Raw genomic sequence first — 17213 nt, 5'->3', positions numbered from 1 at the left:
TATTACACCCTTACTGGTTATTATGAAGCACCACATCCATAATGTGAGCAAATACATTCAAAAAAGTGTGCACATTAAATATAATTTGACATTAGATAATCCTGACCAAAGCAGTATGAATGGCTGTAGCTCAAAAGTTAGAGTGGTTCCTTCAGTAATCAGAAGGTCGCTAGATTTTTCTTGAGTTGCAACCTGGAGTTAAATACAGATAAACTGAACGGAACATGACTGATTTTGAAATAATTTGTGCTGAAATTCAAGACAATACAGTAGCCTAAACCATAATTGAATTCAGGCTTTTAAATCAATAAAATGTAATGTGCTAAAAAAAAAAAAAAAAAAAAAAATAGACAGAAAAACATTTCTGTCGGAGTCCCAATAGGCTTACAGCAGCATCTAAAGCTAAAAAACAGGCAACAGAACAAGGATTGATGGTAACCATCAACTTTAGTGATGATGAGAACAAATACTTGATTATAAAATAGGGAAAGATGCACCTAAACCCTATGAGACACTTTATAATAAGGACAGAGAAGTAAGAATGAGTTCATTGGTTAAAAACACCTTCACATTAACAAATACCTTAATGATCATGCTCCTGTGTTATGATGCAACACACCAGCACTAAACAAACCTTGAGGGAGTTTCCTCTCCAGTCTAATTCATTATTATATGTATCACCTTACCCGTGGAGCGGAAAATCAATGCCAGCACAACCAAAATGTCTGCACTACCCTGTTCATTGCTCTGCCTCTACACCGAGTACAGCTTCCCTTGAACCTGTGTGATGAAACTGTGGATATTTTTGTGTTGATAGCGCAGACGTTTTGATGTGACACCTGGATAATACCTGAGATCTGAAAGGTTGATTTTTAGCTTGATGTCTCTCATTTGGCTGATGCTGTTATTCTCAGGTAAGATGCTCTTTTTGGCTAACGAGATCACAGGACAGTTGCATCTGCAGAATAGAATGAAGTATTCATCGTGAAATAACTGCGGGAGCTTGTTCCAACAAAATCTGCTTTGAGATTTTACCGATTAAATTCGAGGTACTGAGCCTGAGTTTTCAGATATTTTAATCAATGTTGCTTGGACTTTGGAGTGACAGCTCTATGACTTATTGCTCCTCTTATTTCATTTATATTATATCAGCGACCACTCTCTTACAGATTCAGTTTCAGTAGTTTTTTGGTCAAACTGTAGACACAGAAACACTTGTAATAATTAATGCTATGACAAATACATTCATATTATGGTGTAAAATGCTTTAGGACTGTAAAGCCATTGAAAGCATACATTTAACTTAATGTTAAACAATCCTTACCTGATTCATAGACTCAGCTATGGCTCAAGAAATAGACGGTAAATGTGAAGTAGTTTGTTAAGTAATCAGAAGGTCGCTGATTCAATTTCCTGCTTCCTGGGCTATCAGTAGCAGCTGCAGATCATGAAGTAATCAGAAGGTTGCTGGTTCAGATCTCAGCTTGTAGAGGTAGATATATTAAATTCTTTATCTGCCTTTGCCTTGTAGCTCATCTAGCTGAATGTGTGCCAGAGAAGCCAAAGAGATCAGCTCTGAACCAGCTGACCAGGACCCTCCTCAGGAAGTACGACTGTGGAGTTCGACCTGTTCACAACTGGACCAGTCTCACCAAGGTCTACATAGACCTCATACTACAGTCTGTCCTGGATGTGGTATGTAAACTCTGACAGCTCTGTGCTGTGATCTCACTGCTGCTAAAGTACAGTTACAGATTCCAGTTTTCATCATGTTTTTGCATTTTGACATTTATGTAAATTTGTTTTGTCAGTATGATCTGCTGAAAATTGTCCTGTAGCACAATGAGCGCATCAAGGGAAGTTCCTGAGACACCTAATAAAGACAAACTCCTCATAAAGAGTTTCTCGTTTCTGCAGGATGGAAAGACCCAGAGCATAACTACGAGTATTTGGTACAGGCAGGTAGGTGGTCTCACAAGCAAACCAAGCATTCTCCCCTCCAATTATCCAATTATCAATGTTTAACATGTCTCATAATCACACTGTCAGCTTTTAACACCTTATGCAATACAGTGGGCATTGTTTCTTCACAATTGCTGCAAGTAATTTATCAGTAACACTCACTTGACAGGGTATGTGAATTGATTTGAATACATAGAAGTTAAGCCAATTAAAAAAAACAAAACCAAAAAAAAAACATGTTGACTTTTCAGTTTAAGATTATACTATTTTGCCACAACCTTCCTCCTCTGTTTTCAGATCTGGACAGATGAGTTCCTGGTTTGGGACCCAGAAGAGTTTGACGGAATTAACGAGATCTCACTGTCGTCTGACGCCATCTGGATACCTGATGTTATCGTGAGCGAATTGTAAGAAATTACTGATAGAAAGTCTTCAAAACTGTTTAATCTACACTGTCCATCACTGCCACCAGAATCTAAAACAGTGTTGATGATTTTGGAGGTTTTTACTCCTTTTTAGGTTTCCATTGATCTCCACTGGTTTAATTTAACTTTGAAACTCAAGTTGAAGAGACTTTGGGCCAGTCCTGTTGTACGCCATAAGCCCTGAGCACCAAAACTTACATATATGAGAGCAGATATAAGAAATTTGAGAGAGAGAATCAAATAAGACAGCAGGCCCTTTTGTTTAAAGAGTATGCAAAAGTCCAAATGCGTTTTGGGGAGTTTAAATGTTTTCTGTACTCATATAATCACACATTGTCTCTGTTGTCTAAAAAAAATACCCTCTATGTATATTCCCAATATATAAGATTTGTACATAAAAGTGGCCTAGAGTTGAACTATCCCAATACAAAAACACCAACCTTAACTTAACTGTAAGCTAAAACTATTTGGTCAGCAACAGACAACAGTAAATGCAAAATGGGTCATACATAACCGGCCTGCTAGCTAGAGCGGTCTTATGAATCTATGAATCAGTTCACTTCAGCTGATAAATAAAAGCCCAGAGAGCTGCATGTAAAAACACCACTGAAAGATATTCAGCAGTATTGTTACATAATGTAGTCTACGCAATGTTTTTGTGATTGGTGTTGCAACTGCCCCACAGTGATAACTGAACACTAAATTTGAATTCCACAGAGACCGCTTGCTATAAACATGAATATTCCCTAACACTCTGACCACCAAAAGGCCACTACAGTTATTTAAGGAGGTCATACTGATATCCATGTGTGCTGACCTGTCTGTTGTCCACATCTCACCTTTCCTCCCCTGCCCTTCATGTATTCACAGCGTGGATGAGGGGAAGTCCGCACCGATCCCCTACGTGTACGTCAACTCCTCTGGCTCCGTGAAGAACTACCGGCCCATGCAGGTGGTGGTGGCCTGCAGCCTGGAGATGTACGCCTTTCCATTTGACAAACAGAACTGCAGCCTTACTTTCCGCAGCTGGCTTCACTCAGGTGTGTTTACGGTCTGTAGGCTCATTGAATTCCGGTTAAACACCTTAATATTTACAGGACAGGAGTTTTTACACCTGCTGTACCAAACCTTAACACTCTTTTTTTTTTTTAAAGTATTTTTTTGGCCTTTTCTGGCTTTATTTGACAGTACAGCTGAAGAGTTGGACAGGAAACAGGGAAAGAGACGGGGAGTGACATGCAGCAAAGGGACCCGGGCCGGGAGTCGAACCCGGGTCCGCTGCAGAGCCTCGGCACATGGGTCGCGCGCGCTACCGACCGAGCTATGCGGCGCCCCCAAACCTTAACACTCTTAACACTCTTAACGTAAGGGCATCTTAATAGCTTACAAGTTTCACCATCAGCTAATGGACTTTGCTCAGTTTTATAATCAGCAGGTACCACAAGTGGCATAACGGTGAGGAAAACTTTAAGCAATTTTTGCAATCTTTTCTGCAAATATGAGCAATCATCATAGTATCACAAATCATAGTACTCCCCCACGTAAAACACTGTGACATGAACATCTAACAATTATCGACAAATGTTAATGTTTAAGATTGTGGTGAAACAAGGCTCCTACACAAGAGACTAGCCATGATTGAATAGTTTCATTGGATCAGGAAGATCCAAAAAGTGCCTCCTTCCTGTACTTTCTTTCTTATCTTGTCTAGAGACGAAAAAAGACGTTGATGTCCCACAATTCCTTGCGACTCTGGTTTACTAGTAGCTGGATTTTCTTAAGTATTTGTGAATTCTCATTCACGTTTTTCCTTGACCTCATTCCATCAAGATCAGAGAAATGTGTTAAGGATAAGACAAAAGGCTTTTGACTGGTGTTTTTCAGTCAGCAATGGTTAGACCAAATTCAGTCAGCATCGACTGGGAAGGGGTCAAAAGTAATTCACGAGGACTCAACGGATTGCCAAAGAAAATAAGGAGGCCGTTCGTGTCTGACTAGGCTACAATTAGGGCAACAATTAAGATTATCGATTAATCTGCCAATTACATGCCTGATTACCCGGCTAATTATTTTGTCTATAAACAATCAGTTTTCTTAACCTCATGGTTTCCAAATAATTTCCCAACAAAGAATCCAAACCAAAAGAATTTACTAGCAAATATATCATAGGTAAGCAGCAAATATTTAATTTACAACTTACTTAAATGTTATTAATCTATTATTATAATAGTTAACAACCTGTTACCACCTGTTACCCATTAACTGGGCCAACTTCTTCCACTGATAGACTGTAAGATGTGGTGGAAAGCTCAGAAAAAGCTAGTGAGTGAACCTTGAGTTGAGCTTTTGCCACACATACTTCATCACTAGCTTACCTCCCAGCCGTGGTGGTTGCTGTCTGACAGACACAGCTGCAAGAAGAATGAAATACTATTTTAGATTCAGCATGTTTGCATGTCTTTGGACAATGTTAGAAAACCGAAGTAGCTGGAAGAAATCCATGAATCCCCCAAACGCCTCTTACGGTGAAGCAAAAGTGGAGAACATTATTAAAAGTGGCAGCAGATTTTTACAGCTTTTCTTTATTGTTTTTCCACCCGCCATCTCTTTTTCCCCGTCATTATCTCTCCCTCTGCAGTGAAGGAAATAGACCTGGCTCTGTGGAGGAGCGCGGAGGCCATTGCTAATGACAAGAGGGAGTTCATGAATGATGGAGAATGGGAACTGTTGTCCATTCCTTCCCGCTACTGGCAAATCCACCAAGACAACATCAAATATGCCCACATCCAGTTCAATGTAAGTGCCTTATTGTCTCTATCTTATGCATGTATCGCATTTATCACAAAGGAAAGATTTAAATACGTTAAAGTGAAGAAGAAAAAGACAGATACTTCCACTGCAGGTAATTCTTATATAATGGTGTCTAATGGTGTAATACTGTGGATATGTAACAGCTCTGTAACAAGTGAGCCAGTGACTGCACTCTGATGGCTCTGATTGCTTATCGATGGCGAGCTTTAAACTGTAGCCCTCTGTGGGTTTTTCCCCCCCCCCCCCCCCCGCTGAGCGGTGGAATTGTAAAGTGTAAAGCAATTGGCCGCGACCTTCATGGATCGGGCTAGTGAGCTAATGCCAAATGATGAGACCGAGGCTGTTTCTGGCAAGTAAAGAGACAGATAGAGAGGGAGGCCGATAGACAGGGGAGGGTGAGCAACCATAATGAGACTGTCTCAGTGGCTGCCTGATCAATGGACTTCTTGTTAGTGGCGAGGAAAATGGCCCCATAGCCCATTGCAGGTGGAGAGCAGGGAGGGCTGCTATTTATTCAGCTCAAAGAGCGGAGGCACTTTGGTAATGGAGCATTTCATGGCTCACTGGGATATTGTTACGCTGGGGCAGTTTTGTTGCTAAAGGTAAAACTATGTCCTACGAAAAGAGCTTCTGATGGAAAATGCTTTTGTTCATTTCCAGTTCTGACAAAATATTGATTTTAACAAAATCTAAGGGGAGTCTGTGGTAAGCAAAGGTTATGAAAGGACAGCTACAACACAATGGAACATAACTTTTTTTTTATGGTTCAACAAATACTGTCCAGACAAGGGGTCACAACATAAATCCAAGAAGTCACAACTCACAATATAATTAACATTTTAGGGACATAAAAGAAAAAACTTGCTTTGTCAATACAAATTATTTGTACTTTTTTCTCTCCTCACTGTTTTTCTAATCAATTATTGCATCATTTTATGTAAGCCAATCTGGGCATTTGGTGGGGCACATTTTTTGTTAGAACAAAATCAAATTTCACAGCTGAGATTTTTGCATTGTCATAGCAAGAAAAAGCTCTTTTCTGTTCAAGCGTCCAAGTAAGTAAGCCGTGACAGCGAGCCAGCATGTGCAACACCAGGACCCTGAAACTGAAGCAACAAAGTGGAATAAAGCTATCCATAATTCACCCGCGTGCTTTTCCTTCAGCAACAGGTCAAAACAAAAGGAATCTATCTTCATGGTCAGACACTACTGTAGGAGACATGGGTCAGGATGTGTGGATGAATAAATAAGTGACATTATTATAGTCAGTATCCATCAGATTTCAGCTCCCTGTCCTGTCTTTCACTCAGGTGTTGATCCGCCGGCGCCCCCTGCTGTACGTAGTGGGACTCCTCATCCCCAGCATCTTCCTCATGCTGGTAGATGTGATCAGCTTCTACCTGCCCTTGAACAGCGGTACACGCATCGGCTTTAAGATCAGCATACTGCTGGGATACACCGTCTTCAGAGTCAACATGACAGATGAACTGCCTTCCTCTGCAGTCAGCACTCCACTCATAGGTGGCATATCTGTAATCCGTTGTTTGGATAATGTCGTGGTTGTTTTTAACCACTCTACCAATTTTGCATAATTTTAGCCTCAGTTTTGTCCATTTTGATTTGTCTGTCATTGTGTTTTCCTCTGTTTGTACACAATAGTACTCCTGAGACAAAAATCGTTTTTTCTTTGTTTGCAATGTTTTTGCAAACACAAAAAAAAATCCATTGTTCTCACATAACAAACTCCAAAACACACTGTCTGAAAAGCTTGAAGTCCACAAACCAGAATTCCTTGAGAGGGACATTAGTAAATTGTAAATATTAACGTTTGCCAGCCTGGCACCTGTCTGTGGATGAAATAGAAGTGGGGCCTCCTCTCAGAAGCAGATTTACTGGATGAGTATCTTTGGAGAGACAAAAAAAATCTTTTTTTGGAGAATGTGTATTACCAGAGATGACACAGTGAAGGATTTAGATAAGTTAGTAATGCAGGCAAGTTAAAAACACGGCTTCTCAATCGGCAGCAACAGAAGAACATTCCTATTGGTTTAGGCTGATAAATGGATTTTTACATAAAAACATGTTGTATTTGTTGTTTTTAAGTAATAAAGCCAACTAAACTGCACAAATCAGTTCAATTAAAATCAAAACCAATACTCCTAATAAGGGCAGTAAAGTGTGACAAAATCTCTATGTATCAGTACTGTAGCACTGCAGGCACATCATTTTTACAGACCCCCAAAATGTCATGATTGAAATAGTTGTATATTTCAGTGAAAAATGAAATTGTGACCAAATCGTCACAACATTATTTTATTAATAAACACACAAAAGAAACACTCAGGGATCCTGAGTCCTACACCGTGTGCGAAGGCATCTTCACAAAGGTAAAGCTTTTCCTTTTTCTCCATCTCCATTCAAGGTGTGTTCTTCGCAGTGTGCATGGCCATGCTGATGCTCAGCCTGATCAAGTCTATACTGGTGGTGAAGCTGCTCTGCCACAGTGAGAAAGAGGTCAAGCAAATGTCAATATCTGCCTGCCTGCTGGACAAGTATGGCTCCGCTGGTCACAACTTCAGCGAGAGCGCCTTGACCTCCATCAAAACCCTGGACTGCATCAACCCATCCGGAGGTAAGCTGCCAACTCAAAGACAGATTTTGCAAAAGTCCTGCTGACATTCAATACCAGAGTGTGTTGTTGCTTCTGTTTGCCACCAACAGACACCAGGTTTTAAGGAAGCCAAGGCACTTTTTGTCTGTGCAAGAAAGTTTCAGTTGCTGTGAATGTTCGGTTCTTGTTCTTGCTTCGAATTCCCCTTTTCCAACTAGAAATAACTTCTGATGAACGGAGATTGATTAATTAACACACCCACTGACCCTGACAGCTGCTTAATGCATCCAAAGTCTTGCATTGTTTCATCACATGAAGCTGTGCAGCCACAGTCCTGTGTTTCACTTTATGAAATCATCTTAAGGCTAAGATGATGGTAATACTCCTCTTATGCATCAGCTTGTGGGAACCTTTGTTTTAACAAAAGCACTTACAAGAAACCCTTAAGACAGAGCTTCAAAGTCTGGGGAGCAGCTGGCTGTTCAATTTTGTTTCATCTCTGAAAAATTCCCTGTGAAAGTTTTCTATTAATGATTAAAGAGGGGGAAGAGCTGTTTTATGCCTGCCGGGATGAAACAGTCTGTACCAAAGTGTCTGGAGGAAATGAAGCCTTTTTGAAAGAATCACAATACTGGCGTCAGGAATCTTAATCATCATCACATTTGTTCAGAGAAACAGCGTAAATCCAGAAATTGTTCACATTTTAAGCCTTTGTTCTTCTCACAGATTATGAACTGGAGCCCTCTCTGGAGGAGGATCTGCTGTCCCTGAATGAGATCCAGGAGGCTCCCTCTGGGCTGGAGTGGCTTCTCCAGGAGCTGGCCTTCCTACGCCTGGCTTTATCCCAGGATGACACTGAGTCTTCAGCTCAGGATGAATGGCTGGCCCTCTGCTCTAAGCTCGACATCTTCTTGTTCCGCTTCTACCTGTTTGTTCTGGTCTTGTATGCCGGTACTCTGCTGTCGCTCTGGGCCAGATGGAGCTTTGCCTGACCACACAATTAGAGTCATAATGATTTTTCCAATATTGTGAGTGAAAGCTTTTCCCTCTTGTGGTATTTAACATATTTACATATGCATACTGCATAGAAATTGGATATAAATATATGTATAGGGATTGACCGATCAGGGCTGAAACAGACAAATAGTAATCAAGGAAACTGATAGTCGATATTTGGAAGCTATGTACATTTGCAGTAAAATAAAAATCTTTGTGTCAAAATTTAGAATAACCAGTGATGGGATATAACAGACTGCAATTTACCAAGCTGCTGTGCTGTATGTTTCTGTGACTTTATGCTCAGGATAGTCCTGCATGATTATTATCTTTTTGTCTGTAGTCACCACACAGTGGTCTCACTTAATGTACTGCCCACTACTCTATGTGTCACAAATAATAGCCTATCAATGCTAAATTGCAAATCAGACACAAAAATCACAGAAAATGATAATCAGGAAACTGCTCAATATCGGCCCCAATAATCAGTCTCGCTCATACTAATGTATGTATACTGTATACTGAGCTTCAAAAAGTGGTCATATTTTTTTCCCAAAAAGTCAAAATTAAATAGAATAGAATACAGGATTTTTATATTGTGTGCTGGTGTGTTAACCAAAGCTTTTAAAGATATCATCACAAATTTCTCCTTAAGCATGAACTTTTGCTTACATTGTATCAGTCATTATATCACAAAAGTCAATGGTGCGATCAGATGAATCACTGAAGCTTCAGTATTATCTTGCTAAGCTCATCTTTATGTATATCTCTGTATCTTATCTCTTAGTTTATCGAATCAATAAGTTGGATGAGTTGTTTATAACCGACACAAATGATTGCCAAAACTGCAAAAATGAAATCTGAGTCGTCTGAATCGAGACTTTTCCTTTAAATGTTCTGTTCTCATAACCTCGATACACTGCACCGCCACTGTACAAGGCAACATCCTAGTCTGTTTGACTGAGACGTCGTTGCATCGGGTCTATAATGTTTTCCCGACAGTGAAGATTTACTCAGAGATGTTGTATAATAAAGCAGCTCTCTGGAGAAAATCCTCAGTGCCAGCCTGATGTTATGATATTGTATTCATACTTTAATCTCCGTCCCACTGCCACAAAATAGATCAATAAAACCCACTCACAGCTCAGCTGCAGTGTCTCCATTCCCTGTTGGCTTCCTAATAGTCGTGATAAGAATATCAAAAGTGCGTCATAGAAAACTTGCTAGCGGAAAGATCCATATTAATGCAATTTTCACACTATCTGCAAACCTCTTCTTCCACTGGATCTGGTTACATGGTGTTCTGCCACAGAGCCAAAGATAAATGTTTAGTCAGTGCTTTGATACTGTCTGTGTGAGGTAGTTAATGGTCGTATGTTCTGTTCAAGCTTTTTGTTTTCCGATTGTTGTACAACATACATTATATATCAAGATCGTGTTCTGTTCTCTTGGAGTAAAACAAATGTCTATAAATTGTACTGTGAAGATAATATATTATAAAAGTGAATAAAAGCCTCAGAATCAAACAACTTTTTTTCTGACCTCATGATAAAAAAGACCCACAATCAAAATACAATGAAAGTGTTTTTTTTTCTGTCTTTCAGCCTTTTTCTTTTTTTTTTTCTTCTTCTTCTTTTTTTTTTTTTTAAACTGGAGTGAATATTAAACTTAGTTATACTGCTGCACCCTGACTGGTTAATATCAGCAAGTCATATCCATCACAGCTTGCCTTCCTACATTAATGGGTGATTTTAACAGAGTTCATAAAACAACAGTGCTGCTATAATTCAAATTTAAATGCAAACTGCATTCTGTTAGCATGTGATCAATTGCAAAATGTGAAGGCAAATCCTTTTTACTTTAATTTTCTTGGTAACTAGCATGGTCAACTTAGAAGTCAGAATAAAATGTTGGTATTTCACATATCTGTGAGCACAAGATATATTTAAATGTGTACTACTGGATTTTTTTTTTCCACAGCCTTTCAACATATGTACATTTAAAATCACTGGATAGTTTGGATGAGACATCAGGCTTTTTTCTAGCCTTGTTAGTGGAAACTGACCCAAGTAAGCCAAAAACATCTTTTTCTAACCCTAACCAAGTGGCCTAAACCTAACCATAACCATCATGGCATAAAATTGAAAAATGAACATAAATATCAAGTTTCGACCTATCCGTTGAAAGTAGATGCAAAGGTATATTGTCAACTTTTATTCTGGTGATAGCACTGACGTGGTTATACTTAACCAGTAAGGGAAAACATTATATTTCAGTTTGTATCAACAGTTCAAAATCAACAAATATGGAGATGCATGGCTTCCAAATGGGAATGAAATGTGTGCTTTGTTGGGGAAGAGTCAACTGAAACGAAGGTCTTTTTAGCCAAACATCAGTGGCTGCATCAATAATGCTTTAGTGGCTAAAACGTCAGCAACTCCAAGCAGCCAGGTTTCAAAATATCACATACAGCCTTCCCAAAAGAATCTATAGGAAAAAATGTATGGCCATACTTCTGGAATTACATGTTCACTGTCACATATGGGCTGAAATTTTAGGCATCATAAACACATACTTCTGACCATGTTGTGTATTTATCAGTGGAGTTGTAATTTTCATCTGGGATGTAATCATCTCTTTGCCAACACTTCTTTATGTTTCTGGCCAAATTTATATTGTACCTCACGCACACAATTGGGAAATTACATTTGTGTTGATCAAATCATTGGTAAAAATGGTAAATACAGTCACTGGTGAGGACATTAAAGGCCAAAACTTTGCTGAAACACCACCAAGTTGCCTCTTACTTGTTCTAAATCACTGTTACTGGCGCTGGCGTATCACTTAATTAAACGATTACTCAGTCATGACACACGATCCGGTCACTAGCTTTTATTTCAGCCGTCTTTCATCTCCATTTATCTCAGTGAGAAACTGCTTTATTGAACAAGGAGGAGTGGCATCAGAGTAGAGTGATGCACCCTTATGAGCTGAGTGACACTAACAAGGTTTCGATAGTGGATGAGAGCGAAGTGATGGATATAGTGGATGGTCATGGGGGGTATGGGTGTCAGGCATCCAGAGGCCTTTCATCAGAGCGGCCAGCCGACCTCAACAGCAGGAGAAGAAAACACAGGTGAACAGACACGATGAGACTCTCATCAGCTGGGACGGCACTCATTTTCCTTCTTATTCAAGGAGCATCAAGAGCCTGCACAGGTACGGCAGCTTGTGTTGTATACCCAGTTATTATGTTGTTGTATATTTAAAAGGACAAAATCCCTTTACTCTTGTGCCAGAAGAATTATGTCTGGGATATAAATGCTTATGTGTTATTCACATTCATCTGACAAACGTTCAATTAATGGTTTACTAGACAAATTATTTAAATCAAGCTTGTAGGAATTACAGGCACAGTTGTTCTAAAAATACAGTATGTCGCTTCAAAACATAGAGTTGTTGTTTTGTATTATTTGCACACTCTCATTTGCAGACATTTGGATTAAAAAGACCAAGTGATGTTCATATCAGCTTGGTAAAATTCAAAACAAACAATTATGAATAATTGAAATTGATCCTTCATTAAACTGGCGTACAATCAGCATAAAAGTAATTGTGCTCGGACATCAGTGACGTGACACATTTCATACTCAACATTTTACATTTTAAAAATGAATTATCATTTAATTTGCTGTTTTTTTCCCCCCCTTCCTTTTCCTGCCTTTTAGGTTCAGTTTAACCGTGAACAAAATGAATTAGAAATTTTATATTAGTTTTTTTTGCAACTACTTTAACCACCATTTACAGACAGATCTTATCAAGATAAACTATTAATCTCAGTGCAGTTAGAAAAAAAAACATGCTATATTGCTTTTTGAAAATGTGCACTTTGAACTGAATATTAAAGATAAACATTGATTTTTTTTTTTTCTTTACTTCTTCATGTCACTGCACATAAACAGATTCATATTTTGTACATTTTCAGTGAAGAAAGCGGGCGGCGGCACAGGAAGATTTGCCAATGCCACACTGGTGCGGCTATCTGAGTTTTTGAGTGCCGGTTACAAGAAGGGAGTGAGACCCGTGAAAGACTGGAGGACGTCCACTATAGTAGCCATTGACCTAATGGTTTATTCCATCCTCAATGTGGTGAGTTATGGTGCACAAGTGAAGAAGTCCATTCATGACTCCTTTAATTATTACTTTATTTTCAGTATGTCGCCTTTGTATTATCTACATAACACACAAACTTATGCAAATGCAATTCAAGATTACATGGTTATATGATTCATCATGCTTTTAATAAACCAGCCCAGGCTATTTGTAGATAAATGTACCTGAGTGAAGGATCCACAAATAAATGTATGTAATCGCTCAAGACATTTTTTAAAACGTTTTTTTTTTTTTTTTTTGTTATCCAATACGTTTATCTATGATTGTGTTTTGTGTAATGAACATAATATAAAATTCATTTGTAAATTACAATATAATGAATAGAAAAACATTTTGTCTGAACACCCTGATGTCTCCTTGTATTCCCCATCAGGATGAGAAGAACCAGGTTTTGACTACATATGTGTGGTACAGACAGGTAAGAGACAAGACAAATCATCATGCACCCCAAGTTATTCTATAGATACTACATCTGGTACAAAGTCTTCTTTGATTTGCTGAATTATTTTGCTATCAAATACCCATCTAATAGCAAAATTAGAATAATTTGTTATTACATTCATTACAATGAAAATTTGACAGTTTTACTCCATATCTATATAATAACATGTGTTTAATGTTTCAAAGACACTATTGTTGTGTGTGTTCACAACAAAAACAGATTATTAATATCATGCACCATATTTACATGTTGTTTTACTCGTTTAACTTCTTCCATTCTTGAACAATTTAGTCTTGGACGGATGAATTCCTGGTCTGGAACCCAGAAGACTTTGATGAGGTCAAACAGGTTTCTATACCTACCGCTAATGTGTGGGTGCCCGACATCCTCATCAATGAGTTGTAAGAACTGCTGCTGTAATTTCAAACCATTCTTTCTGTGAATTCTTTTTGTCAAACAGGGCTGGCAGCAGCTGGTCTTTGCTCCTTTAAAAATATAACTGTTGTCATTTTTGTCTCTGACCTGCAGTGTAGATGTGGGGAAGTCTCCAGACATACCTTACGTCTATGTCACACATGATGGACTGGTGCGCAACTACAAGCCCATCCAGGTGGTCACAGCCTGCACCCTCAACATCTACAACTTCCCGTTTGATGTCCAGAAATGCAGCCTCACCTTCCAGAGCTGGCTGCATACCAGTAAGACATGTTTCACTTACTTTAAAGACATTTATATTTTGAGTGGATTTTTTTTTTTATTTTTTTTATTTCCAACATCGCCAAGTCTCCATGCGTTTCTTTTTTTTATATTATTCATTTGTAGACAGGGTTTCATCCTTTGTACAGGTAGCAAAATTACCATTTAAGTGATTTTTGGGGTATAGATTTTGATGAAGCCACAAAGTATACCAAAAAAAGGGAATGATTTCCCTTTTTAAACATTCACATTTACAGTTTACAGTCTGACTGTCTGGTTGAGCTCTGTGCGAACAATGTTGTCATAATTAATGGACAAAGCGGAGAAAACTACACGTTATTTTTTTTTTTTTGGAGGACTACTTATAAAATGACACAATTATGTCATACGTTGTTAGTATAATGAGGTACACAATAACTGTTATTAAGTATTGTGGTAGAAAACAAACAAAAAAACCCAAACAAAATAGCCTGGTCTCATTTTCAGTGACTTTTCCATTTGACCTCTCATCGAGGCTTATTTCCAATATTTTTAGAACATTTACGGTTTCTTCATATTAGTAGCACTCCTCTCTGTGCTTTCTCAATGACTCAAATCATGTGCCATTTTACTACATTTGCCATTTGATGTAATTCTGGCAAAATGGTGGAAAATATTCCCTGTCGTTCGAAAAACAACATCCAACTCTCCTCGGCTCCTCTCATCGAGACTTCGGCAGACCAGCTGTTCTCTTCGGTTTATCCATGAACGCTCTCCTGCTGTGACGTGTGCTTAGAGAGCAGAGCGCTGGGTGAAAGGTAACTTGTTGCCATGACTGTCTCACACTGCTCCCATCATTGTGTTCGATCTGTTAGTTGATGACATAAACATCACCCTGATGCGAACCCCCGAGGAGCTAAAGGAGGACAAGAGTGTCTTCATGAACCAGGGAGAGTGGGAGCTGCTCCACATACTGTCCAACTACAAGATCTTCAGTGTGGACAACGATGACTATTACGCCGAGATGAAGTTCCATGTAAGCATTAAGACTTAAGAATGTAAAAAGGACGATATGGTTAGAATTTCAAAAATAGTATTGCGATCAATTGGAAAAATATTGTGAGAAAGATCCTTTTTGCATCTCGATCTTCTTTTATACTAAAATAATTATTAAAAGCAAGATGTTGTGCAATTTGTTCGGGTCTGTACCAAACAAACATGCTGTTTTATGTCTGGAGAACAAGATTTAATTTGTCAGGGCATCTCTGCAGCACTACAATATATTATAATACTGCTTTGTCACACATTTCACCTTAAAAGAATAACAATTAATTGGCATTATCTGCGTCTGGACTTGCGCATTGCCAATATTTCAGTCAATTGTGCCCTAATTTTAACAACAATTGTTGTTTGCTGATGTTTAAATGGGGTGGATATTTAGTCCTAATATGTGCTCTGAATAATCTGAGTTCAAACTGGTGTCTCATCCTGCTGCCACTGTTTTTCTTCTGCTTCTACAAACACTTTTTTCACAGCAGTAAAAACCTACTTTTATTCCAGGTGGTGATCCGGCGGCGTCCTTTGTTCTACACCGTGAACCTGCTGCTGCCCAGTATCTTCCTGATGGTCATGGACATTGTGGGTTTCTATCTGCCACCAGACAGCGGAGAGAGGGTTTCCTTCAAGATCACTTTACTGCTGGGCTACTCTGTCTTCCTCATCATCGTATCTGATACTCTGCCTGCCACGGCCATTGGAACGCCGCTGATAGGTGATTTGGATCTACCACTGCTTATCAGCAGTTTGTTCAGGCAAAAGGACCATTTTCATTTGTCTGAAAACAATATTTTACTCCTAATTGACGTGGAAATTAAAAAAAGTGTTAAAAAAAACAGTAAAAAGGTTAGTAAACTATAATGTGAAGAGAGCTCAGAACAAAATTGAGCAGCAATTACTCTGCAAGTCAAGCATGCAGGGACTGATTGTTGAGGGCACAACATGTTCTGAGAGCGCACTCAGACTCAAGCACTGATTTCAGTGTTTTTGAGGAGTGGTGACTAACTCAGTGTTCATTAAGCAATGCAAGGAAACATCCTCGATACGTGGCAACATCGTAGATCCATACTAACGTTCATTTTCAATCCATTGCCATTTTTTACAGGTGTATACTTTGTGGTTTGCATGGCCCTCCTGGTGATCAGCCTGACAGAGACCGTGCTGATTGTTCGTCTGGTGCACAAGCAGGACCTGCAGACCCCTGTGCCCCACTGGGTGAAGTACCTGGTGCTGGAAAGAGCTCCGGTCCTCTTCTGCATCCACAAGAAACACCGCCTCTGCTCCAGACTGTCCTCCCAGGCCTCCGACCTGGACTACAAGGACAACAACTACGGCACTGGTAAGATACATCAGTGGATTTGCAGTGTATTCGGGTTTTAAGTCGCTCTTAATGTGACAGCAGCTACTTTCCTGACATTTAATGAGTTGTTTTTTATACCTACCTCAATGAAAAACTACAAAATGTACCCCTGACTTTGTCCCATCCTGCAGCCCAGTGCACCCATCACCACACCTGTGAGATAGGCCGAAGGCTCAGCCAGCATGACAGAGAAGCTGGCCTGATCAGGATGGGCCTCCCACCAGTCCCCTCCAGGGACCCCACCCCGCCTGTCATGGACAACATCCTGCAGGAAGTGACGGCGATACGCCACTTCCTGGAGAAGAGGGACAGGGCCCGGGAAGTGGCCAAGGAGTGGCTGCAGGTCGGCTACGTGCTGGACGTGCTGCTCTTCAGAGTTTACTTGGTGGCCATGGTGGCCTACAGCATCACACTGGGCACTCTGTGGTCAGTGTGGCAGGTCGCCTGAGTGTCACCTCTGTGCTGCGGTGGACACACGCTCTGCTGGTAGAGCAAAGAATTGAAGAGGCCAGAGTTATCGGCTCCATGCCCTGTGTAGCTCAGTGGATACACTGAGGCACTCACATAGTAATGGTAGAAGGAAAGGCTTCCTGTAGTTGGGTCTTATGTACAAAACCAGCTGGATTTGCCAATATATCCCTATAGACATTATTATTATCCTCGTTACTTTAGATTTTATCTGCCAACTTTAAAGCTCCATGA

At 39.7% G+C, this 17213-nt stretch overlaps 2 protein-coding genes across 2 annotated transcripts; both read left to right on the top strand.

Annotated features, from left to right (window-relative positions):
• The first annotated feature begins 895 nt into the window (after positions 1 to 895).
• Positions 896 to 10312, top strand: htr3b (5-hydroxytryptamine (serotonin) receptor 3B). The gene is made up of 9 exons (XM_037120103.1): positions 896 to 914; positions 1532 to 1695; positions 1918 to 1962; positions 2260 to 2369; positions 3258 to 3427; positions 5026 to 5183; positions 6509 to 6719; positions 7621 to 7830; positions 8536 to 10312. Exons 1-9 carry the CDS (start codon positions 899 to 901, stop codon positions 8799 to 8801), a joined length of 1350 nt encoding a protein of 449 aa, XP_036975998.1. The 5' UTR covers positions 896 to 898; the 3' UTR covers positions 8802 to 10312.
• A 1642-nt stretch (positions 10313 to 11954) lies between these two features.
• On the top strand, positions 11955 to 16959 carry htr3a (5-hydroxytryptamine (serotonin) receptor 3A). The gene is made up of 9 exons (XM_037119728.1): positions 11955 to 12024; positions 12791 to 12954; positions 13352 to 13396; positions 13712 to 13821; positions 13949 to 14118; positions 14971 to 15131; positions 15656 to 15866; positions 16257 to 16490; positions 16643 to 16959. Exons 1-9 carry the CDS (start codon positions 11955 to 11957, stop codon positions 16957 to 16959), a joined length of 1482 nt encoding a protein of 493 aa, XP_036975623.1.
• The last annotated feature ends 254 nt before the right edge of the window (positions 16960 to 17213 follow it).

The sequence above is a fragment of the Acanthopagrus latus genome, chromosome 13, assembly GCF_904848185.1.
Source record: "Acanthopagrus latus isolate v.2019 chromosome 13, fAcaLat1.1, whole genome shotgun sequence".
NCBI classification, from domain to species: domain Eukaryota; kingdom Metazoa; phylum Chordata; class Actinopteri; order Spariformes; family Sparidae; genus Acanthopagrus; species Acanthopagrus latus.
Note: the sequence above shows the minus strand (reverse complement) of the source record. Positions and strands in the feature narration are given on the sequence as shown.

Coding starts and splice junctions, on each gene's coding strand:
- htr3b (XM_037120103.1), top strand. Junction 2,370..3,257: donor GATGTTATCGTGAGCGAATT/GTAAGAAATTAC, acceptor ATGTATTCACAG/CGTGGATGAGGGGAAGTCCG. Junction 5,184..6,508: donor ATGCCCACATCCAGTTCAAT/GTAAGTGCCTTA, acceptor TCTTTCACTCAG/GTGTTGATCCGCCGGCGCCC.
- htr3a (XM_037119728.1), top strand. CDS start 11,955: ATGAGACTCTCATCAGCTGGGACGGCACTCATTTTCCTTCTTATTCAA. Junction 15,132..15,655: donor ACGCCGAGATGAAGTTCCAT/GTAAGCATTAAG, acceptor CTTTTATTCCAG/GTGGTGATCCGGCGGCGTCC. Junction 15,867..16,256: donor CATTGGAACGCCGCTGATAG/GTGATTTGGATC, acceptor CATTTTTTACAG/GTGTATACTTTGTGGTTTGC.